Raw genomic sequence first — 23,961 nt, 5'->3', positions numbered from 1 at the left:
TACAATCACGTGCTATAATATAATCATTTAGCCACAGACACATAGGACATTATACCCTATTAGTAATTTAGGCTTGATTTTAGTTGGTGCGTTATCCATTCAGATTGAAATACAATTTTTAATTGATACTTTCTCCGAAAAAATATCTATTTTTGTCTTGACTGGCACAAAATTTGTTATATGGCGCATTCGAGTCCTCTATTATCAGAGATTAGCAAAAGCTACGCTCCTTTTAACCAGACTTTACCTTAATTTCATAATTATCTGATTGTGTAGGCCTATTCATACTTAGAAAAATCTGGTGAAAACTGCCGAACTTCTCTCCTGGAAAATTGCCATTCTTTAATTTGTTTTAAAATGTCGTTATACAAGCTATCTAAAATGCACGGCCTATATCGTCTTACTTTACACCGGGCAATATTATTGAGGGTCGGTTTTGACCTAGTACCGGTTTAACCGTATCCGCTAGATGGCGCAAACAATAATTCGCGAGTGCATATAAAAAATGGCGCTTGATTTGAAGAAAGGTTTGAACTAGATGTAGAAATTGCATGTGATCTTACATTGTATAGCTTGTTGATAAATAATGTATAGTGTATATTTGATTTTGTGTTGTGAAAGATTGTAATTGTGTATTGCTTTGTGAAATAACTGAATGAATCGAAGAATAACAGGTGCGCCTGTTGACAGTGTTTACAATATTTGGCTACTTTCTCTATCTAAATTAAACTGGAGTCAATGATCTTGTCATTGACATCACGACAATACTGAAGTGACAACTCGATCTTATCATTAACTCAGTTTGACTTAAAACAGTTCTAAAAGTGATTATTCTCAAAGATGTTAACGCCTCCAAAGTAAACGGACAGTGTATAACGTTACTCTTTGAAATTGTTATATTTTTCACCTGTACTGTAGATCTGCCGGTAAGTGAAATGCCCTTAATGCCTTATAACACGAATGCTCCTTTCAAATGCAAACACTATATATTGTGTGATGGACTTACATAATGCTTCTTTGATATAAGTACATGTGGGATGGGGACAATTAAGGAAAATAATTATTTTGGAAACTTAGTACAGGTATGTTAGACACTCAATTGATGAATAATACAGTGACAAATAAGCAAATTGCTTTAATTGATGCTGTTGACTATTATCTATGAATAAAAATGATCTTGTTTTGATTATTTTTTCTTCAGCAATTTTCATATTTCGGACATGGTAAGTCTTCAGATGTTGAGATGGAGATGAGCCTGGATTCAATCTGTCACCGCATCCGTGTGTTGGATGACCTGGTACAGGGCAATGTGGAGACGTCCGAGATCCATACCTCACTTGTTACTAAGGAGGGACTTTTAGATGCCCTTATCACTCTGTATGATGAATGTGGACATGAATTTGTCAAGCAAAACAAGCATGTGGCAGCATTTGTTAAGAAATGTAAGTCTGAAGAAATGTTTTAAAAGTGTTAGGCTTTCTTTCAAAGAAAACTGATATATATGTATCCCTGAAAGTGTTGTATAATATTTTGTATGGGTATACACGTGTATTTGAAAAGTCAAATTTCACCAGTAGTGTACTTTATGTAATGTAATTATAAAACAGAACATTTTCATTCAGCGATATTGTAACATGGAAGCTGAAGGCTGTTCATATATGATAGATATATGGGATGGTAAGGGAAAGCAGATGATACAACTGTCAAAGTTGATATTGTATACGTATCTTTGTCAATGATTAAAAGATTAGACTTCAGTCGATGCCTGTGTCTGTATTCTCCCAATTAATGATGCACTCTTAAAATGTTTTTCACCCAAAACGGCATGGCATATCATTGATTTGTTTTTTGGTCAAGTGCACCCAACTATATATTTTCTATAAAGTGCCTTTCCATTTCTTACATCGTATATTGTTTTAATGAAACAGACTCCATTACATTAAGATCAAACCATATTACAGTTGACATGGTGATCCAGGTATTATTAGGGGAGGACAAATTTGTTTGTTTCTGTAGATGGTAAGACGATATGTGAGATTAAGAAAATACGAATCAGGGCAACAGATTTTGAGGTGAAAGATGCTATTGGAAGAGGACACTTTGGAGAAGTACTGGTCGTGAGGGAAAAGAGTACTGACATCGTGTATGCCATGAAAATCCTACGCAAGAATGAAACCTTGGCCCAACAGGAGGTAAGGATTTTATCAACACCAGAGCACTCAATCTTTATCTCGCCCTAAGGACCTGCACATGTAAAATACACAAGCGACATAATATTTAAAATCAATTTTTAGTCCCATGACCAAAAGATGATCAAGGTGTTCTAGTCAAAGTACATTTTCACTTGTTTTAATTAATAACTATAGGACAATCATCATGAATGCTATGCAGTTGTACTAGAGTATGGGGTTGTGAAAATATTATTTTTCATTTCATAATCAGTACAGTGAAAAAATAATTGTCTTAGGGATATACAGATGTATGTCAATCCAGGAAGCTTTTGTACAGTGTTTTACTGTTTTGCAGTGTCACATTATTCTTTAATCAATGGTTTATAAATTTGACATATATAGTATAACTGCATAATTATAGAATAAAATGTTCCGTTTTCATTAGATTTCATTCTATGAGGAAGAGAGAGACATCATGGCGAAGGCGACCAGTCCGTGGATCACACGTCTACACTATGCCTTCCAGGACTCGCTCAACCTCCATCTTGTCATGGACTTCCACGCTGGAGGAGATCTCCTCACTCTGTTGTCCAGGTAAAACTTGTGTAGGAAATGTTCATGATTTCGTTTGTGTCAAAAAACTACATGTATGTCCAAATAGCTCCATTACCTGGGCTTTCAATGAACTGTGACCGTGTGAAATTCAATATGACTTAACATGCAGTGTGAGCTTGATGCTTCAAATAATGGCTGGTGACTCCTGTGTTACATTAAGCCTGTACCTTGTTGTTTTGTAACAGTAGCCAACTTGATTTTGTCACTAATTGATAGCACACCCGAAGGAGGCACATTTTTGTAACACCCCCACCCACAATTACTTTTTATCTGGGGTCTAGCTATATGTACTATTCAAATTTTGGAAATTATTTCGGTGCATCCCTGAACCAGTCCCACATACACATTCATATCCGAAATAGCCCATAAATGAGCCAGCTTTACATATATATATTTATTTTAGATGTTGTTGTTTTTTGTACAGAAGCAATAATTGTTAAACATTTAGTCCAGTTTTGGTGCTACAAATGTTTTATAAGTCAGTTCGCATTTATTGCTAAATTGAATCATATTAATTTGCTATTTAATTAAAAAAAAAAAAAAAGTCAGTCATATAAAATATACTTGCACTGTCAAACATTTTACAATCTTTTTTAAATTGATGCAAACGTACAGGTAATTGGTCAATGTTAAGTTGTTAACCCTCATTTTTTATGAATTTGGTATTTTGTAACTCGGGATTTCAAACCTGAAGTTCACAGACTATTTTATGCTATTGAAAGCCATGATTGCCATATGTCTGTTTCAGACATGATGACATATTTGAAGAGTCGATGGCCCGATTTTACTTAGCAGAGATGACATTGTCAATAGATGCTTTACATAACATGGGCTATGTTCACAGGTAAGTAAGTTAGTACTGAAGTAACTCCAGAATGGCAAACATACTGTTCAGGAGTGTGTAAACATCATTTGCAATAGATTAAATCTTTTAAACGTTTTGTTTTAATCTGACTTTCTTATTAATTATTAAGCTTTATTTTTGGAAAATCTGTTTTATATTAGTGAAATAGGTCCAAAAATAATTAATCTGTTTTAGCGACGATGATTTATTTGAAGAGTCAGTGGCCACAAAGATTTAGGTTTTGAAGTTTTTCTTGAAAAACTGTGGTCATATAATTTCTTGTTTTGCCCATATTGATTCAATGTAGTAAATGTTTAGATTACATAGCTGTTATGTATCTATTTTTGTGTGTGTTTTGCTTGAAATCTGTTTTAATCTTTCCAGTGTGTACTTTCTATTACAGGGATGTAAAGCCAGAGAATATATTGCTTGACTGCCAGGGTCACGTTAAACTGGCAGATTTTGGTTCTGCAGCCAAACTATCTTCTGATGGACTGGTATGTAATCATATTTAAAATGTTTCATCTGTCTAAAATAAATGATCTCCTGCAGTTTGCTTTCTTTGTTTACCTCTGTCTATTTCAAATGCGAATTTCCTGTTTGATAAATACCTAGTTTTTAATCTGGAAGACACATCATGAGGATAGATTTCACTGGTTCTGAAAATGTCCTGCAAAGATATAGATTTGGAAGTTTTTCTTGACAGCTGTGTTTGCATAATTTCTTGTTCTGTCCATATTGATTTATGATTATATTGAAACCTATAACAATAGTAGCCTGCTATATACTGATCAATAGTGTGCACTACCAAGCTGCTTTTAATCACTAGGTGTCGTCACAAATGCCGGTGGGAACTCCAGATTATGTGTCTCCTGAACTACTCATCACAATGAACAATGACCAGCGTAAGAGTAACAGTGGTGTAGAGGTGGACTGGTGGTCCCTCGGGATCTGTCTCTATGAAATGCTCTTTGGCAAGACTCCCTTCACAGATGAGGGTGGGTCTATGGTCGTCACCTACTCCAATATCATGAACTTCAAGGTGAGTTAAGTGACATATTACTTTTGTGTCCATCTCAATATTTCTTGTGTACACTTTAAACCAGTGAGTAGATTCCAACGGCTGTTCCTCGGAACAAGATTCTGATCAAGTTCAACTTTTAGATTCTATGATCAACACCCTTCATTACATTGACAACAGTATAAATATGTTAAGTTCTCTTCAAAATTGAAACTGAAGATTCTGATTGACTGACTTCAAAGTCTAGATCCTATATATTCTACATTTTGGTTATATTGACAAGAGAACATATACATAATGATAAAGGCTGTCTATAAAAACAAGGCTAACGATGCTGTCTAACAATATTGTTAAGATTTGAAGTTGTTGAATGCTTTTATCTTATAGCCTTAGTTTGATTTTCTGAGAATGTCTTTTAACTGAAGTGTATGTTTGACAGAAATGCCTGAAATTCCCTGAGAACCACCACGTGTCTTCGTCTGGCGTGAGCCTTATTCGTAGTCTCCTCGCGGAGAAGGATGATCGTCTCAGCTTTAGGGACATCACCAAACACAAATTCTTTTGCTCCATTAACTGGGATGACATTCGACAAGGTAAAGGCTAGCAATGAGCACTGGTTTGGATTGGAAGGTACAGACTAAAATTATAGGAGTAAAGCCTGTCTTAATTTTTACACATATCACCAATTTATTTAGTCCTTGATCTTGACTTTTTTTTAAAGTTATAAAAACTGTATAAAACTGAATATTGCTATCACTTATGCTAGCCAACTGTTAGCAGTCATGGAGATGCACAGGCACAAACCGCAAACACTTCAAGGTCTATTTTGAATAATGAGATATGTTTTTAGGTTTCCTGAGGAAAAGGCCACCATGGCCACCATTTTAAAATTTATTTTGGGTAAAATTAAAGATGGCTGTTATGATCACGGTTTTGAGTATCTATTTTGAACTTAGACTCTAGTTTTGCTGAAGCATCACAGCAACGTTCTGAGTACATGGCCCAACAACTTATCGGTAAGATTTGTGTAACAGAGACGCCTCCGTTTGTGCCCCACCTGTCGTGTCTGGATGATACCTCCAACTTCGAGGAACTGGAGAGGGTGCGATACCAGCCAACGTTTGAGGATTTCCAGAAGCCTCAGGAGTTTACCGGAAAAGATCTGCCCTTTGTAGGGTTCACTTATATCAGGAAACAGAACCAGGACGGACAACCCAAAAAGTAAGCATTGTAGTTAAGTTCAGATTGTTTATATGAAAAGCAGGAATTGTAGGTTTTAGGGCAGAAAATCAGTTAAATTCTACAGTTGCATATAAATATGGAATTAAATAACACTGTAGAAAACTAGAAATCGTTATGTAACAGTTTAAAGGTATCGCTGTACCTTTGACCTCTTGATGATGAGAAACAATTTACAAATTATTAACTTTCACCAGGCTCCATTGGATAACAAATGTTGAATGATATGTTCCCGAACTTAACAGCAAAGGTGGACATGTTAGAAGATAATACTAAGCCTATATTTAATAGTTTCGAATAATAAAGTTTTCATCACTATTTTAGTGCCATGGTATTTATGAATTGTAATTTGCCACTGGTGACAAAAAGATACACTATTTTGGTATTCATAACAAAATTCTATACCACAAACTGTTTTGGAGATAAAGGGATTTTAACCAATCTGATGCCAGATCAGCCATGTTTGTGTCACCAGCAACGCGAGGCGACATATAGGTATTACTTTGTCGCTGTCTTGAGTTCCCTTGGGTTGATTGAACTCAAACTTGGTAGACATATTGCATACCAATATAGCTTGAACAAGTTCAAATTTCAGAAGTTTACGTGTATTTTTTGTGGAGTTATGCCCATTTTATTGCTAAATAAGGGCATTGTGTAGTAAATGCAAGAACTTTTTAATTTTTTAATCAATTCCTTTCAAATTTTGTACAGTAATGCTAGAAGCAATAATGTTCAACATATATTACAGGTTTTTCTGTTGAACTTCAACTTTCCTCGTTTTGGCATATCTGTTTACGCCATAACTCAAGCCAAAACACTTTTCTTACTAAAAGCGCTGAGCAGGCGACGAGACATGTATCCACTCCTGTGGAATTCTTGGGTTTTTTTTATCAGGTAAAAAATAACATCTGTGATACCTCTGTAATAGCCCAGGTTCATCATTCAGCTACGCCAAATTGAAATCTAAAAAAATCCAGTAGAAATATAAAAATTGTTGATTACTATTTCAGTATTAAGTGTTGCAGTGGGTCAGACTCATCATCGGAGACTGACTTTTCCTCAACTGAGACAGAATACCTTGCCCCTGCCAGGGCTCCACACAGTCCTGGACATACTGACCTTCAGGTCACCCTCACTGTGAAGGTCGCAGAACTACAGACATTGAAGGAGGACTGTCACAAACTGGAGGAAACAGAGTGTCGACTAAAGGCCGAAGTGGAGCGACTTAAATTTAAGGGACAGGAGAAAGATGACGAGCTCTGCCGATTGAATATAGAGAACGAAGGACTCCAGGTTGACCTTCAGAGATATGTAGAGAGATCTGAGGTGAGTTACAGTTTCATGCTATTGTTTGATTCATCTATTCTTAATTTTACTATTTCCACTGGGTGTAACTGCCTGTTTACTGTTTATCCCCCAAAAAAATACCAGTATTAAGACATGAGCAGGAAAAACCCTAATTTAAGTTCTAATAATGTTTATTAGGTAAGTGTGTGATACCTCAAAATGGGAAGGTCCAGGTAAGTGTGTGATACATCAAAATGGGAAGGTCCAGGTAATAATGGTTATAATTCAGTAGTCTCTATATATTTTTGATGACATTTGTTGTTATAATAGATAAAGACTAATACAATGTGTGTTACATGATCGTCTTTATGACTGACTGTTTTTGGTGAACTTGAATAGAGTTGATTACAAAGAAGGAAAAAGAGCTACTTCCAAATATTTGGTATTTAGAGTTTTGGATGGAAGTGATGTGATGTTAGAGAATCACTAATTTTGAAGTACACAATTAATTGACAGGATTGGAAGGAGCAGCTGGAGGTAGCACTACACGAGAGAGACCAGCTGGAGCTGAAGGCCGAAAATCTGTTGGTTGATGTTAAGGACATGCAGACAGAGGCCGACCAGATAGAGACCGAGATCCACAGGTACAGTTTCAACTTTACATCTGACCAAAGTTTTAACAATATACACCAAGTACTTACCAAACACCACAGGGAGACAACCAACTCACAAGGGAGACAACCAACTCATAAGGGAGACAACCAACTCAAAAAGGAGACAACCAACTCACAAGGGAGACAACCTACGTAATCTACATTAGGGGCCTGTTCATTTATGCGGAACAACAGGTAAAAGTTTATGCAGGCCTTGCAAGGCTTGGTCAAGGCTCGCCTGAAAGCAGCCTCAGATTGCTGGGTCCAATCTTGTTTCATAAAAGAACAACTCTGGTCCAACAGGTTCAACCGTTTGCATCGCGATAAACAAAAACGGCCCAGGTGAGATAACGTACAGAAAGGATACATACTCTATAACAGAGGAAGTACACCACTGTAGCTGAAACTCACTAGTACATTTACATGTTATAACAAATGGAATTCTACAAATTTAGTGTGTCGGCTATGTTTTCATTCTGAGGGGAGACAATCTAACCAAGGTAGAAAACATTCACTAAAGGAGACAACTTTTTCCAAGGATACACACTATACAATTTAATCTGTATTTGATATACAGAAGTATGTGCTTAGAGATAAAATCTGCAAGTTGAGTTTTAAGGCTTTTACATTCATGATATGGAAAAACTACTCAAGCAAGGAGAGGCAACAAACTTACAACTGGGACAACATACACAAAAGGGATATAACCTTTGAATCAAAGAAGACATCCACTTACTGTTACAGAGTGATATACAAAGTCCACAAGATAGGGTTACTTTACACAGAAGGAGGGAATCTACATGCTGTGAACTGTATTGATTATGGTGTATAAATTGAATAATCTTGATACTGGTGTTGAGGATTCAGCGTATTGTTTTATGTCGTTGCTTGTATTTAGGTCGGAGATGGAAGAGATACAGGACATGGTTGTTGAACTTTGTATTGTTTTATGTCGTTGCTTGTATTTAGGTCGGAGATGGAAGAGACACAGGACATGGTTGTTGAACTTTGTATCGTTTTATGTCGTTGCTTGTATTTAGGTCGGAGATGGAAGAGATACAGGACATGGTTGTTGAACTGGAGCAGGATAAGTGTAACCTGCGGACAAAACTCAAGAGCCGAGAAAAACAACTAGCACTATGCAGGGAACAGATTGAAAGTCAACAAGACCAAATATCCAAACTACAACGGAAGCTAGATAAGGTAAGGCATTAACTAATGTTTAAATCACAGCTAGAAAAAGTTGAAGTCATGTCAAAAAACAAGTGCCAAATTTATAGATACAGCTAGATGGTGCAAAGGACCATCCCAAAAATAAACATTAAAAAGCGATATTGTATGAATATCTCATTTCACTTAATATGACATTTTCTTCTGATGCTCTAGCTAATATCACATTTCACTTGATGTCACATTTCCCTCTGATATGCCTGTTTATGTCACTTACATCACATTTTCCTCTGATATGCCTGTTTATATCACTTATATCACATTTTCCTTTGATATGCCTGTTTATATCACTTACATCACATTTTCCTTTGATATGCCTGTTTATATCACTTGCATCACATTTTCCTCTGATATGCCTGTTTATATCACTTATATCACATTTTCCTTTGATATGCCTGTTTATATCACTTATATCACATTTTCCTTTGATACACACTATTAACAGAAATGAAGCACTATGTACTGCTAGTCAATGTGTATGTTATTGTTTTGTAGGAACAACGAAAGTCCCTTGATGGTATGAAGCGAGATGTTTCAAGTATGGAGAAAAGAAATGAGGCATGGAGACATAAGATAGAAGGAAAAAACATGGAAGTGATGACTCTTAACATAAAGCTCCAGGTAAGTGATACATCAAAATGGGAAGGTCCAGGTAAGTGTGTGATACATCAAAATGGGAAGGTCCAGCCTGCAATATATACTGGTACTGGAGATATTGGGCATATTGTGGTAGAGCATTCTACATGTAGTTCTCTTTTGAATATACATATCATGTCCTGACTATTGTACTACAACAGGTGTACATGTGTTGTCTGTTATTTCTGATTTGATATATCTGCCAAATAATGAAACAGATTCAACCACCACTGCTGTGGCAATAATTCGGTCGAAACTTTCGATTTTACTTCGTCCCATTCTAACGATGCATGCACGATCAACATATTTGGCCGTAAAAGTCCAATCTGAGGGTCTCCCCCCTCCCCCCGGAGGGATTCTTGTATAGATCAGCAAAGATGCAGCCATGACTGTACCTGCCGATGACATTCCACGGTAAAAGCACTGTTAAACAACAAGATATCAGTACTGAAATTAGCTGCAAGGCCATGGCAAGACGCTTGATGTCAATTGTGCCGTTTCATTAAAGAGCTAACGAGATGCCATTTTAGAGACCATTAGTCGAATCTGACGTAGGTGATTAAATCCAGATTTTCTTCCCCACAGTTTTTTACCGCATCTTCCTATTTTTCTTTTTCAATTTGTCGATAAAAACAGCGATGCGATGGGTAAAAATTTGACGCTTGCAGGCCTTAGAATCCAACAATTAAGTTTTTATGGCCTAAGTTTCTGTATTTGTATGTGTGCTTTCTTCCTTTACAAACTATAAGAACCATGTGCCTGGTGCTAGTTAGATGTGCACACTAGCAGACCTTGTAATCGTGTGTTGTAGGAGATGGAAGAACTGTTGGAGGTCTACCAGCTACAGGAAAAGGATTTCATGGAGCGGGAACAGGAACTACTCCGACGTGTAGATGGGGGCGGCCTCATAGACAAAATGGTAAACTGTTCAAGCCTAATTATCATCAGATGGCATGTAGACATGCACCTGTAATTTATTACGAGGCAGATTTGACATTTTTCACGGTTGTTCAGATTTTCAAGGAAACTAGTGTAACCCTAGCTTTATTGTATGAAATTATTAAGGAAGCAAAACATTCTCTTTCTCCTCCAAATGTTTTGTATTAAAAAGCACACTGGTGTGTGTAATTGCTGAGGAGCTTCTATTTTTTAATGTTTGTCTAAGTTGTATCTCTTTTGCAGTCCATATCTTTCTATGATTTGTAAATCCATGAATATTGAAACATTAATAAAGAAAACCTTTGGTGTATAAAGTGATTAGACAAGACTGCACATTTTCATTTGAAGTAGGTGTGGTGTAAAACAAAAAATTGTCTCTGAAGAGTTTTTGATGACCGAGATGGACAAAGAAAGTAGCTGTGATGTTGGTGAATAATCAATAATGGCATTTAAAGGAAGTCTTATATGTCCTTTAACGTTTAAATTTTACCTAATCACTTATCTACAGGAGCTGAGAGTGTGGCTGAAGTCTTGTCCAATGCAGGAAAGTAAGGATTCTGAAAATAGGAAAAGACGAATTGAGGTAGGTTGTAAATCTTTTCAATGTACCGGTTATACTAAAACCCTCAATATCACTTCCTAAATTTGTATGTAATTTTGATATATAGATAAGTTCACTCAGGACCATGTTCCTATTTCTGACTCATGGATGGATTTGTGTTGTCTTTGATGTAGATTGGGTTTTTGGTGGAAATGATTTAGGGTTGTTTCAGAAATAACTACAGAGAGACACTTTTTCAGAGACCTTACTTACCACCCATCAAATATTAAAAATGATCTAACACAGGAATAGTAGGCAGATCTGGTTTTAAAACACACTATAACACATGTATACAGGTGCCTCTCACCTCCCCATATGATTAATTATGGAACAGCCCCTAATTTATTCATATTGTAAAAAGTACTTTTGTATAATAAATTTTAACAAAATAAATACTTGTTTACTTTAGATAAGTTTAATATTAAATGTGAAAGGTTGTAGGTGATGGATTAAATATAAGTAATTAACAATCTGTTTGTGTAACACAGGAGCTGGAACAGCATGTGACAATGCTGGACAATCAGGCAGAGGAATGGAGGGAAAAGGAAGATGGCTTCCAGGAGACCATAGATGTAGGTGTAGAAAATAACAATAGGTTTTCATGTGTACATTTAGAATTTGCACATTGTTTCAAGATTTCAAAACACCAGACTGCCATGTTAATGTCTTATAAAGAAGTGCATAACTGTTGCAAAATTTTAAGGTAAAGGAATCTTATTGCCATGCCTCATCTTGGTTGCATTGAACAATTCTCTCATACATGCCTTACTGCTCTTATAGTATACGAGTGAAGGAGTTTTGCTTTCATTCATGTTGGCAGATACAATATTTTAGCTGAAAACTTGTTTATCTTTGTCTTTTATTAGCAACTACAGCGAGAGATGGACACACTGCTACAGGAGCTGAAGACCTCGGAGAAATCCAAACACAGTCTTGCTCATCAAGTGCGGTTCTATCAGGAGGAAGCCAAACAGCTAAAGCAGAGACTACAGGTAGGCACTGAGCCCATTGGTATGGTAGCACAGACTACAGGTAGGCACTGAGCCCATTGGTATGGTAGCACAGACTACAGGTAGGCACTGAGCTCACTGGTATGGTAGCACAGACTACAGGTAGGCACTGAGCCCATTGGTATGGTAGCACAGACTACAGGTAGGCACTGAGCTCACTGGTATGGTAGCATAGACTACAGGTAGGCACTGAGATCACTGGCATGAAAGCAGCACTGAGCTCACTAGCAAGAAAGCAGCAATGAGCTCACTGGCATGAAAGCAGCACTGAGCTCACTGGCATGAAAGCAGCACTGAGCTCACTGGCATGAAAGCAGCACTGAGCTCACTTGTATGAAAGCAGATACTTCAGGTAGGCACACAAATCACTGGTATGATTCAACATGAAATCATATTTTAATTGGCCATACAGTGGGTTTTTTCCTCTTCAAAAGTTGTGCATTATCTTTTTTTCCAGGACTTTTGCAACAATGTTCAATTATGTAGCCAGATTTTTGAAGCCAATTCCTTTTCACTTTGCCAGGATCTTAGTGAGAATGTGAAACAAGTGAGCCAGGATGAGGACGAAAAGACTAAACACACCTCCCTGGTAGAGAAGAGAGTCAAGGTAGGTAACTCATGTCTCATGCAGCAGTGGAGACTACTTATCAACAGTTCATAGCAAGACATATATATAGATAACAGCATAATGTATTATACATAATTAATTCATACCAATGAACTAAGATATATTGCATATATTGATGATAAAAGACTTGTGGCGTTATGGGTCATTTTTGGCCTCATAAAAAGTGAAAATTTCATCTTGAATTTATTTGCCCATTTCTGTTATAAACATCATATTGGTTAATTGGGGCTATCTTTCTTGGTGCAGGTTTTTTCTAATGCGCATATGTAGATGCCCTATCATAGCAACGAACTGCGTTGCTATGCAGAAATGGCCAAAATTTGGTGTTTTGGCTAGTTAACATGCAGGAATGAAAGCCTCTGTATGTGGCAAACAAAATTTCTTTCTACGAATAAACACTGGTATGATAATGTTTAAGTACATGAAATATTTATTTGTTTGTTGCATGTGAACGCTTTCGAAAATTGAAAAGTGTTTTGTTGATTTCCCTCAAAAGGGCCAATTTTCAACCAAATAAAAACAACAGACGATATTGTCGCATTTTATCATGAAAATGCGCGTTTATGTCTCACTTTGTAATGTCATATCTTCTAAACCAGTTGTCGAATGAACTTGAAATTTCAAATTTGCGTATTTCATTTATTCCGGGTTATGAATATAACAACTAATCATAAATACCCGATGAGGCCGGATATGATCCCCCACACCCCTAGTATATCAGTATTTTTAAAGTAGTCCGACAGTTCCGTTTCCACAATTGTGTTTTCAATTTCCATTATGGGGCTTTCACAAAAGTATACTTCAACAGAATACTATGTTTGACATGCTTATTATTCACAGTAGTAGCAGCCTTACAAATACAGCAAAAGTGGCCAAACCATTGCCATTTGGACCACCGTTGTTACGTTCAACTAGTAGAACAACAATGTTTAGTGGCACTCGGTTAAAACTGCTACAATGGAGTCGAGATAAAAACATGATTGACTTATTTAAATGTGTTCAAGTGCAGCAAAAAGATATTAGTATACCTCATCTATATAACATGTGTATAACATTAATCACATAAAGGGGAAGTGAAACATCGTGTCACCCTCACAAACTCACCTTTCCTCGCTCATATTTCCCTATTAAGCGCCTCTTTAGGAAAATCGGCAATAGCCACCACAACCAAGTTCTAAGTGACTAGAATAGACGACAAAGATGGGGCATCAATCTGATCGTCTTAACTATTGTAGTATTGTTTTATTTCGGAGTGATAGGATATTTATAACCAGTTTGTATGTTTCTTTGTTTCTCCTTGATTAATTCTGTGTCACTCAGGCTTTGCCCTGCGTATCATGATTAATCACGGAGAAACAAAGAATCATGTTTTCCTACAACAAGGGCTATAAATGTATAAAGTAACCAGTGTTAGACTAGATAAATGTGAGGATGATTAAGTAGATAAATGTGAGGATGATTAAGTAGAATATAAATCTGAGGATGATAATGTAGATAAAAATATGTTGATGAAACTGACTGATGTTTGGGGTTGAAGGACCTGGAAGCCGATGTTGAGCTTTTGCGCACGGAGAGGAGACATTTGCTTGCTGACGTAATTAAGTTCCAGGAGGAGGCAGATAACAAAACCTTCAAAGTTGCGGAGCTTGAGAGGGTAGGTATAAAACTGCATGTAGTGCATGGGTTGGAAAAGGCTTTGGTGCTTCATTGTTTTCCCTTTGCTTTCTTGTTTTTCAATTCCTTTCCTCTCATCCTTTCAATTTGTTCTCATTTGTTGTTTGTGAAGAAGATATTTTAGATGTGTTAAAATCTAATTATATCATGGAAACAGAATTTTGACTGAAGATTACACCATGGAATGGTTCATTATACAATCTGTGAAGTAAAGACAGTGCTGTGAAACTGTCAGATCTGGTAAATGATGAATGTATTTCAACCACTTTTATCTTATACTCAGGCTGATATCCAATGTAATTACCATCACATACATTTTCATTCCATTGTACCATATAATATCATCTCATGGAACAAGTTAAAATTCTTGATAAAAGCAAAAACTGGCAGTGTTTTCTTTGATTTTCTGGTTAAAAGAGGTTTTTAGCTCACCTGGCCGAAATGACATTGACTTATATTCAAGTTCACAGAGGGCAAATATGTTTAAAACATTTAAACAACTTCTGAATAACCAATAGGCCTAGGGTGATGATATTTGGCTAGTATAATGCTGGGATGAAGGGCTATAAAGTTTGTTCAAATGAATGACCTTCCTCTTTTTTAAAGGTCACAGGGGTCAAATATTTTCTAAACCTTTTAAACAACTTCTTCTGAATAACCAAGAGGCCTAGGATTATGCCAGTAACATGCTGGGTTGAAGGACTACCAAAAACAAATGAACGACCTTGACATATATATTCAAGGTCACAGGGGTTAAATATGTTTAAAACCATTGAATGACTTCTTAATAAACGAAAGGCCAAAGGTGATGATATTTGGCCATTAACATGCTGGGATGAAGGACTACCGAGTGAATGACCCGTCGCCCATATTCAAGGTCACAGTGGTCAATATATTTTCAAATCTTTAAATGATTTGTTGTGTATAACCAAAGGGTCCAGGGTAATGATATTTTGCCAGATGCATGCGGGGTTGGAAGACTATAAACTCTGTTCAACCTAATATTATAATGTCCTTGTTCGACATTCAAGGTCACAGGTGTCATATGTTTAAATCTTTCAATAAGTTCTTATGAATCAAACACTGATATTCTGCCTGTAGCTGTATTTTAGTCCACTTTTAAGATTACAAGTGTGGGATTAATACCAGGTGAGCGATGCAGGCCCATTGGGCCTCTTGTTAAAAGGTGTGATTTAACATGCTTTTGATTGTAAAATTTTAGGAAACTTATTTCATTGATTTCATGACATGTATAATGGTAACTTGTTTTAGATACTGTCTATTTGTCAATTAGAAACATTTAAACAAAAAAAGGGTATTTCAGGGATATGCACACAATTTGAGGGGCATATTGGGGTGTGTCCACTTTTATTGGGTGTGTCCACTTTTATTGGGGTGTGTCCACTTTTATTGGGTGTGTCCACTTTTATTGGGGTGTGTCCACTTTTATTGGGTGTGTCCACTTTTATTGGGTGTGTCCAAGTTATGGGGTGTGTCCACTTTTATGGTGTGTCCACAGGTGAGACCCAAAAAGTAATATCAACGCTTGACTCCCAACGACCAGTGTTTCTATTGAAAGCATCACAAGAGAATAAAACAATGCAATAAGTAAATATCAAGTGATGGTGAAATTTTGATAAAAAATCTTTTTCATTGTTTTAATCATATATCTGTATGAATTGTCTGATCATCAGTTGCTTGTCAAATTAGTTTCAACAAGCCCTTTGATCATGACATCTAACTAAAAATATGAATCTGATGGAAAAATACTTCTTACTTGTTTGAATGTAATTGACAAGCATTTAATGAGGGATCAATTGTGTGAATTTCAAGACATAACACTGATGTTGATTGTATCTTTCTAATCCATTGTTATGTTTCTGCTTGAGGCTGTGTCTCTTTGCATGATTATAATTCAGTCTGTTAATCTAGCCACCACTAATCCTGTTGTCCCACTATCCAGCCACCACTTATCAAGTTGTCCCACTGTCCAGCCACCACTTATCTGGTTGTACCACTATCTAGCCACCACTTATCTGGTTGTACCACTATCCAGCCACCACTTATCCTGTTGTTCCCCTATCCAGCCACCACTAACCCTGTTGTCCCGCTATTCTGCCACCACTAATCAAGTTGTCCCACTGTCCAGCCACCACTTATCGTGTTGTTCCCCTATCCAGCCACGGCTAACCCTGTTGTCCACTTTTCAGCCACCACTAATCAAGTTGTCCCATTGTCCAGCCACCACTTATCCTGTTGTTCCCCTATCCAGCCACCACTAACCCTGTTGTCCCCCTATCCAGCCACCACTAACCCTGTTGTCCCGCTATTCTACCACCACTAATCAAGTTGTCCCACTGTCCAGCCACCACTTATCGTGTTGTTCCCCTATCCAGCCACGGCTACCCCTGTTGTCCCCTTTTCAGCCCCCACTAATCAAGTTGTCCCATTGTCCAGCCACCCCTTATCCTGTTGTCCCACTGTCAAGCCACCCCTTATCCTGTTGTCCCACTATTCAGCCACCGCTAACCCTGTTGTCCCACTGTCCAGCCACCACTTATCCTGTTGTTCCCCTATCCAGCCACCGCTTACCCTGTTGTCCCACTTTTCAGCCACCACTAATCAAGTTGTCCCATTGTCCAGCCACCACTTATCCTGTTGTCCCACTATCCAGCCACCACTAACCCTGTTGTCCCACTATCCAGCCACCACTAATCAAGTTGTCCCATTGTCCAGCCACCCCTTATCCTGTTGTCCCACTGTCAAGCCACCCCTTATCCTGTTGTCCCACTATTCAGCCACCACTTATCCTGTTGTTCCCGTATCCAGCCACCGCTAATCCTGTTGTTCCCCTATCCAGCCACCACTTATCCTGTTGTCCCACTATTCAGCCACCACTGATCCTGTTGTCCCACTATTCAGCCACCACTAATCCTGTTGTCCCATTATCCAGCCACCACTAATACTGTTATACCACTATCCAGCCACCACTGATCCTGTTGTCCCACTATCCAGCCACCACTGATCCTGTTGTCCCATTATCCAGCCACCACTAATACTGTTGTCCCATTATCCAGCCACCACTAACCCTGTTGTCCCACTATTCAGCCACCACTAATCCTGTTGTCCCACTATTCAGCCACCACTAATTCTGTTGTCCCACTATCCAGCCACCGTTATGTTGTTGAGTTGTGGTTTCAACCTTCTTCAGTTAAAAACATGTTAAAAACATGGGTCACTATTACTATAAATCTATATCATCCATCTGCAGGCATTATTTCTTATATAATTGTCATGTAAATTCACATACATGTTCAATTCTTAAGATTTACTTTGTTCTCTGACGTACTGTGTGTCCGCACTCTCTCCTGTGTAGCTATCTGCCCTTTGTTATCTGTCGTACTGTGTGTCCAAAATCTCTCCTGTGTAGCTGTCTGCCCTTTGTTCTCTATCGTACTGTGTGTCCGCTCTCTCTCCTGTGTAGCTGTCTGCCCTTTGTTCTATGTCGTACTGTGTGTCCAAAATCTCTCCTGTGTAGCTATCAGCCCTTTGTTCTCTGTCGTTCTGTGTGTCCCTACTCCCTCCTGTGTAGCTATCGGCCCTTTGTTCTCTGTCGTACTGTGTGTTCGTACTCTCTCCTGTGTAGCTATCGGTCCTTTGTTCTCTGTCATACTGTGTGTCCACACTCTCTCCTGTGTAGCTATCTGCCCTTTGTTCTCTGTGGTACTGTGTGTCCACACTCTCTCCTGTGTAGCTATCGGTCCTTTGTTCTCTGTCATACTGTGTGTCCACACTCTCTCCTGTGTAGCTATCGGTCCTTTGTTCTCTGTCGTACTGTGTCCACACTCTCTCCTGTGTAGCTATTGGTTCTTTGTTCTCTATGGTACTGTGTGTCCTCACTCTCTCCTGTGTAGCTACGGTCCTTTGTTCTCTGTCGTACTGTGTGTCCCTACTCTCTCCTGTGTAGCTATCTGCCCTTTGTTCTATGTCGTACTGTGTGTCTGCACTCTCTCCTGTGTAGCTATCGGCCCTTTGTTCTCTGTGGTACTGTGTGTCCCTTCTCTCTCCTGTGTAGCTACGGTCCTTTGTTCTCTGTGGTACTGTGTCCACACTCTCTCCTGTGTAGCTATCGGTCCTTTGTTCTCTGTCGTGCTGTGTGTCCAAACTCTCTCCTGTGTAGCTATCTGCCCTTTGTTCTCTGTGGTACTGTGTGTCCACACTCTCTCCTGGGTAGCTATCGGTCCTTTGTTCTCTGTCGTACTGTGTGTCCACACTCTCTCCTGTGTAGCTATTGGTCCTTTGTTCTCTGTCGTACCGTGTGTCCACACTCTCTCCTGTGTAGCTATCTGCCCTTTGTTCTCTGTCGTACTGTGTGTCCACACTCTCTCCTGGGTAGCTATCGGTCCTTTGTTCTGTCGTACTGTGGGTCAGCACTCTCTCCTGTGTAGCTATCGGCCCTTTGTTCTCTGTCGTACTGTGTCTGCACTCTCTCCTGTGTAGCTATCGGTCCTTTGTTTTCTGTCGTACTGTGTGTTCACACTCTCTCCTGTGTAGCTATCGGCCCTTTGTTCTCTGTCGTACTGTGTGTTCACACTCTCTCCTGTGTACTTATTGGCCCTTTGTTCTCTGTGGTACTGTGTGTCCGTACTCATTCCTGTGTAGCTATCGGCCCTTTGTTCTCTGTCGTACTGTGTCTGCACTCTCTCCTGTGTAGCTATCTGTCATTTGTTCTCTGTCGTGCTGTGTGTTCACACTCTCTCCTGTGTAGCTATCGGCCCTTTGTTCTCTTTGGTACTGTGTGTCCCTACTCTCTCCTGTGTAGCTATCGGCCCTTTGTTCTCTGTGGTACTGTGTGTCCGTACTCTCTCCTGTGTAGCTATCGGCCCTTTGTTCTCTGTCGTACTGTGTCTGCACTCTCTCCTGTGTAGCTATCGGTCCTTTGTTCTCTGTCATACTGTGTGTTCACACTCTCTCCTGTGTAGCTATCGGCCCTTTGTTCTCTGACGTACTGTGTGTCCACACTCTCTCCTGTGTAGCTATCGGCCCTTTGTTCTCTGTGGTACTGTGTGTCCCTACTCTCTCCTGTGTAGCTATCGGCCCTTTGTTCTCTGTTGTACTGTGTGTCCGCACTCTCTCCTGTGTAGCTATCGGTCCTTTGTTCTCTGTCGTACTGTGTGTCCACACTCTCTCCTGTGTAGCTATCGGCCCTTTGTTCTCTGTCATACTGTGTGTCCGCACTCTTTCCTGTGTAGCTATTGGTCCTTTGTTCTATGTCGTACTTTGTCCGCACTCTACTGTGTAGCTATCATTGTATCTGCTTGTAGTGCATGCTAGATTAACCCTTTGTTGTATCTGGCGATTACCAGGTTCATACTCATGTTACGCAGACCATTTCACGTATGACGTCACGTCTGGAGAGACTAGAGAGGCAGCTCACCGACTCCCGCGACAGGGAGGTGGAAGTTAGACTGCGTGCTAAGGAACATGCTGACTTCAGGTAATCATCACACTTTTTATACGCCTGCAAATTTGACGAAAGTATTATGGTATGGGGTTGGTCGTCCGTCCGTCCGGCGTAATCTTTTGTTTGTCCAGCAATCTCCTCCTACATTTTTTGACAGATTTCTTTTAAACTTGGTATACATTATAATCATGATATGAAGTTGTGTTTCCCTTAAATGAATTTCGTTTCGACAATTTTTGTAAAAGTTATTGCCCTTTGTATTGTTTACATTGATTGAAAGATAAATTCCATTAAAGACTGACTGTTGCAATTAATTGTTTTGTATAAATAGAAAGATGAAATAATTTGCAATATTTTGTAATCTAGTATTTAAGCATTTCCTCTAGGACTGAAAGTTGAAGGAAAAGATTAAATGACTTGTAATTTATTACTTTAAATCAGACTCAAAGTTGCTAATGAAAAGATCAAAGGACTGGAGGAAGAGAAGGCAAGCCTAGGGAAGAAGCAGGATGACATAAAATCTGAAATGGACTCTCTCAAGCTCCAGGTATGTCGGTTAGAGGGAGGGAAATCAGAGGCGTCCAGCTTAAAAGACGAATGTGACCGCAAATCGTCAGAGCTTATAGAGACTAAAAACCAGCTTAGCAAGAGTAAAGAGGAAAAGTTTGACCTCTCTCAGAAAGTTAGACGCCTGACTGACGACAAAGACAATCTGGAACGCTCAGTCAGTAAGCTAGAGGAGAGGGTGGAGAAACTTAACAAACGTTTAAAGGAGGCAGAATCCCAAGCAAGGGAGGTAATAGTGCTCAGGAGTGAGAAAGAGGGACTTGAAAGGAGAAATGAACACCTACAAAAGGAGACCAGTAAATTGAATGAGCTCACCACAGTACAAAAGGAGAGAGATGCTCTTACTGTCAAGGTAGGTGTTTCTTAAGGCAATAATCCGATCAGAAAATATTAATTAAGGAAAGTTTTTTCTGATGTCCATACTTGAATCTTTCTTTTTTTCTGTTATATAACTGGTTCTTTTACTTGATTTATCAGTTAAGGGACAGATCACTCATATTGTTATAGATTTATGACAGTATAAAAATAACTAGATATATTAACTAAACCTTACAGCTTCAGAGTGTAGAAAAAGAGTTGGAGGAACAGAAACTTTTAGCAACGAAACGCTGGAACAAGATTGCAGATGCTGAAGATATACGCCAGACTAACAATTACCTGGAAAGTAAGGTCAAAGATCAACAGGAGAAGGTGGAACAGCTAGAGATTAAGGTGAAGAGTCTAGAAGGAGACCTAAAAGCATCGAAAGAACGTGAAAACCGTATACAGAGTCTCATGGAGGAGGTGGATCGATTGAGGCTAGAGAAGAAATCCCTGGAGGTGAAGATGAGGGAGCTTCAGGTAGAGTGGGAGTCCAAACAGCGTGAAACGACTGGCAACAAACGTGAGGTACACGTCATGGAGGAGAAATTCAGTAAGGTAAGGTTTGTCTGGCGTGGTTAATATCAGTAGTGAGCAGAACAATCTTACAGATAAAATCTACACTCACTTTTGAGGAATACTTGTGTTTCTATTCTTTAATGCCTCTGTGTGTACTTTAGTTACGATTAAGGATCTACCTTTGCTATTTTCACGCTTATATTTGAATATCTTATGGAAATTTTAGACCAAAATAGGTTCTTTAAGAGTTTATAACTTAAATCCATGTTAAATAGGGAAGTTGCGTACTGAATATTTCTTCTTGGAATGTGAAGTACACTATAAAAATAAAGTAACATCTTAATTACAAATTCAAGTGTTTAAAGTTGGATATACACAGGTGTTACAAGTTGGATAAAGGGTACTAAAAATGAATGTTTTGCAAAGTTCCAAGATATATTAAAGATATTCTGATGACAACATAATGACCACACAAAGCTATATAACGAATTGGCAGAGTTCTGTTTGTATTGATTGCATAACGACAGTGATATTGTAAAGATGTTGATGTAGACATCCATTGTAAAATGACAGTAATATTGTAAAGATGTTGATGTAGACATCCATTGTCAAATGACAGTAATATTGTAAAGATGTTGATGTAGACATCCATTGTACAATGACAGTAATATTGTAAAGATGTTGATGTAGACATCCATTGTACAATGACAGTAATATTGTAAAGATGTTGATGTAGACATCCATTGTACAATGACAGTAATATTGTAAAGATGTTGATGTAGACATCCATTGTAAAATGACAGTAATATCGTAAAGATGTTGATGTAGACATCCATTGTAAAATGACAGTAATATCGTAAAGATGTTGATGTAGACATCCATTGTCAAATGACAGTAATATTGTAAAGATGTTGATGTAGACATCCATTGTACAATGACAGTAATATTGTAAAGATGTTGATGTAGACATCCATTGTAAAATGACAGTAATATCGTAAAGATGTTGATGTAGACATCCATTGTCAAATGACAGTAATATTGTAAAGATGTTGATGTAGACATCCATTGTACAATGACAGTAATATTGTAAAGATGTTGACGTAGACATACCATTGTAAAATGACAGTGATATTGTAAAGAAGTTGACGTAGACATCCCATTGTAAAATCACAGTGATATTGTAAAGATGTTGACGTAGCCATCCCATTGTAAAATGACAGTGATATCGTAAAGATGTTGACGTAGACATCCCATTGGAAAATGACAGTGATATTGTAAAGATGTTGCCGTAGACATCCCATTGTAAAATGACATTGATATTGTAAAGATGTTGACGTAGACATACCATTGTATATTCGTTTTTTTCAGGAGAAGGAGAAACATGACCAGGTTATTGTGGAGTTGAGGCGAGAACTACATGATGCCAATCTAGCCCTCAGTGAAGCCCGCTCACTGCTAGCTGCCAGTGAGAGACAGGAACGCAATAACAAGGAACGGTATGAATCAGAGATCCGTGACCTTCAACTTAAGCTCCATAGGTCAGAGGTAAGGATTGTCACAATTTTTGGTTTTGTTGTCTATGTTTTGTAGATATTAACTATTGCTGATGGCTTGATCTTCTCATTTTCTAAACTTTTGTTGCTTTTGACTTTTGTAGAATATTATTGACCTTGAACAAGAACTGAAGCTCCTAAAGTCTCAAGCTGAGAAATCCACCAGACAGTATAAGGTATGTAGGAGACATCTAGATGTAGATGTCTTCAATTTCTCTGATATTATATGAATACCTATTCTATACAGTTAATTATTGTATATAGAGACTTAAATAGGAGTACAATATAGCACATTTCCATGTAATTGTGATCAGTATCAACAGTAATAGGATATTGTTTGGTCACCAACCCAGAATCAGCAATAAAATGTGACATATTTTCACAGGAAATGGAAGATAGGATATCCAGCCTCCAGAAAGAGAAGAGTTCCATCAATATGGAGAAGCACATGATACAGGACCAGCTGGTTCAGAAGGAACATGAGTGTGAGCTAGAAACACAGGTATATAATCATCTCTGGGTGAGAGGCCAGAAGGAACATGAGTGTCAGCTAGAAACACAGGTATATAATCAACTCGGAGTGAGAGGCCAGAAGGAACATGAGTTTGAGCTAGAAACACAGGTATATAATCATCTCTGGGTGAGAGGCCAGAAGGAACATGCGTGTGAGCTAGAAACACAGGTATATAAACAACTCTGAGTGAGAGGCCAGAAGGAACGTGAGTGTGAGCTAGAAACACAGGTATACAATCAACTCTGGGTGAGAGGCCAGAAGATAGGATATCCAGCCTCCAGAAAGAGAAGAGTTCCATCAATATGGAGAAGCACATGATACAGGACCAGATGGTTCAGAAGGAACATGAGTGTGAGCTAGAAACGCAGGTATATAATCAACTCTGAGTGAGAGGCCCGAAGGAACATGAGTGTGAGCTAGAAACGCAGGTATATAA

The 23,961-nt window shown here is 38.4% G+C and overlaps 1 protein-coding gene across 1 annotated transcript in view; it reads left to right on the top strand.

The window, feature by feature from the left end:
• The first annotated feature begins 460 nt into the window (after positions 1-460).
• LOC110458544 (citron Rho-interacting kinase-like) overlaps positions 461-23,961 on the top strand; it is a 61,349-nt gene continuing 37,848 nt past the window's right edge. Inside the window, exons 1-25 of the mRNA XM_021510294.1 lie at positions 461-527; positions 1,202-1,442; positions 2,017-2,192; positions 2,617-2,765; positions 3,535-3,630; positions 4,034-4,127; positions 4,460-4,672; positions 5,091-5,244; positions 5,686-5,872; positions 6,901-7,216; positions 7,694-7,821; positions 8,871-9,033; positions 9,556-9,681; positions 10,508-10,615; positions 11,144-11,218; positions 11,725-11,808; positions 12,103-12,228; positions 12,770-12,853; positions 14,412-14,528; positions 19,915-20,045; positions 20,454-20,931; positions 21,135-21,497; positions 22,827-23,003; positions 23,116-23,187; positions 23,397-23,513. Of these exons, the coding sequence (XP_021365969.1) occupies positions 1,244-1,442; positions 2,017-2,192; positions 2,617-2,765; positions 3,535-3,630; positions 4,034-4,127; positions 4,460-4,672; positions 5,091-5,244; positions 5,686-5,872; positions 6,901-7,216; positions 7,694-7,821; positions 8,871-9,033; positions 9,556-9,681; positions 10,508-10,615; positions 11,144-11,218; positions 11,725-11,808; positions 12,103-12,228; positions 12,770-12,853; positions 14,412-14,528; positions 19,915-20,045; positions 20,454-20,931; positions 21,135-21,497; positions 22,827-23,003; positions 23,116-23,187; positions 23,397-23,513 (3,933 nt within the window). The 5' untranslated portion in view covers positions 461-527; positions 1,202-1,243. The remainder of the gene's footprint in view (positions 528-1,201; positions 1,443-2,016; positions 2,193-2,616; positions 2,766-3,534; positions 3,631-4,033; positions 4,128-4,459; positions 4,673-5,090; positions 5,245-5,685; positions 5,873-6,900; positions 7,217-7,693; positions 7,822-8,870; positions 9,034-9,555; positions 9,682-10,507; positions 10,616-11,143; positions 11,219-11,724; positions 11,809-12,102; positions 12,229-12,769; positions 12,854-14,411; positions 14,529-19,914; positions 20,046-20,453; positions 20,932-21,134; positions 21,498-22,826; positions 23,004-23,115; positions 23,188-23,396; positions 23,514-23,961) is intronic.

Source organism: Mizuhopecten yessoensis, unplaced genomic scaffold (genome assembly GCF_002113885.1).
Source record: "Mizuhopecten yessoensis strain PY_sf001 unplaced genomic scaffold, ASM211388v2 scaffold9651, whole genome shotgun sequence".
In the NCBI taxonomy this organism is placed as follows: Eukaryota; Metazoa; Mollusca; class Bivalvia; order Pectinida; family Pectinidae; genus Mizuhopecten; species Mizuhopecten yessoensis.
This window is presented reverse-complemented; position numbering and strand designations above follow the sequence as displayed.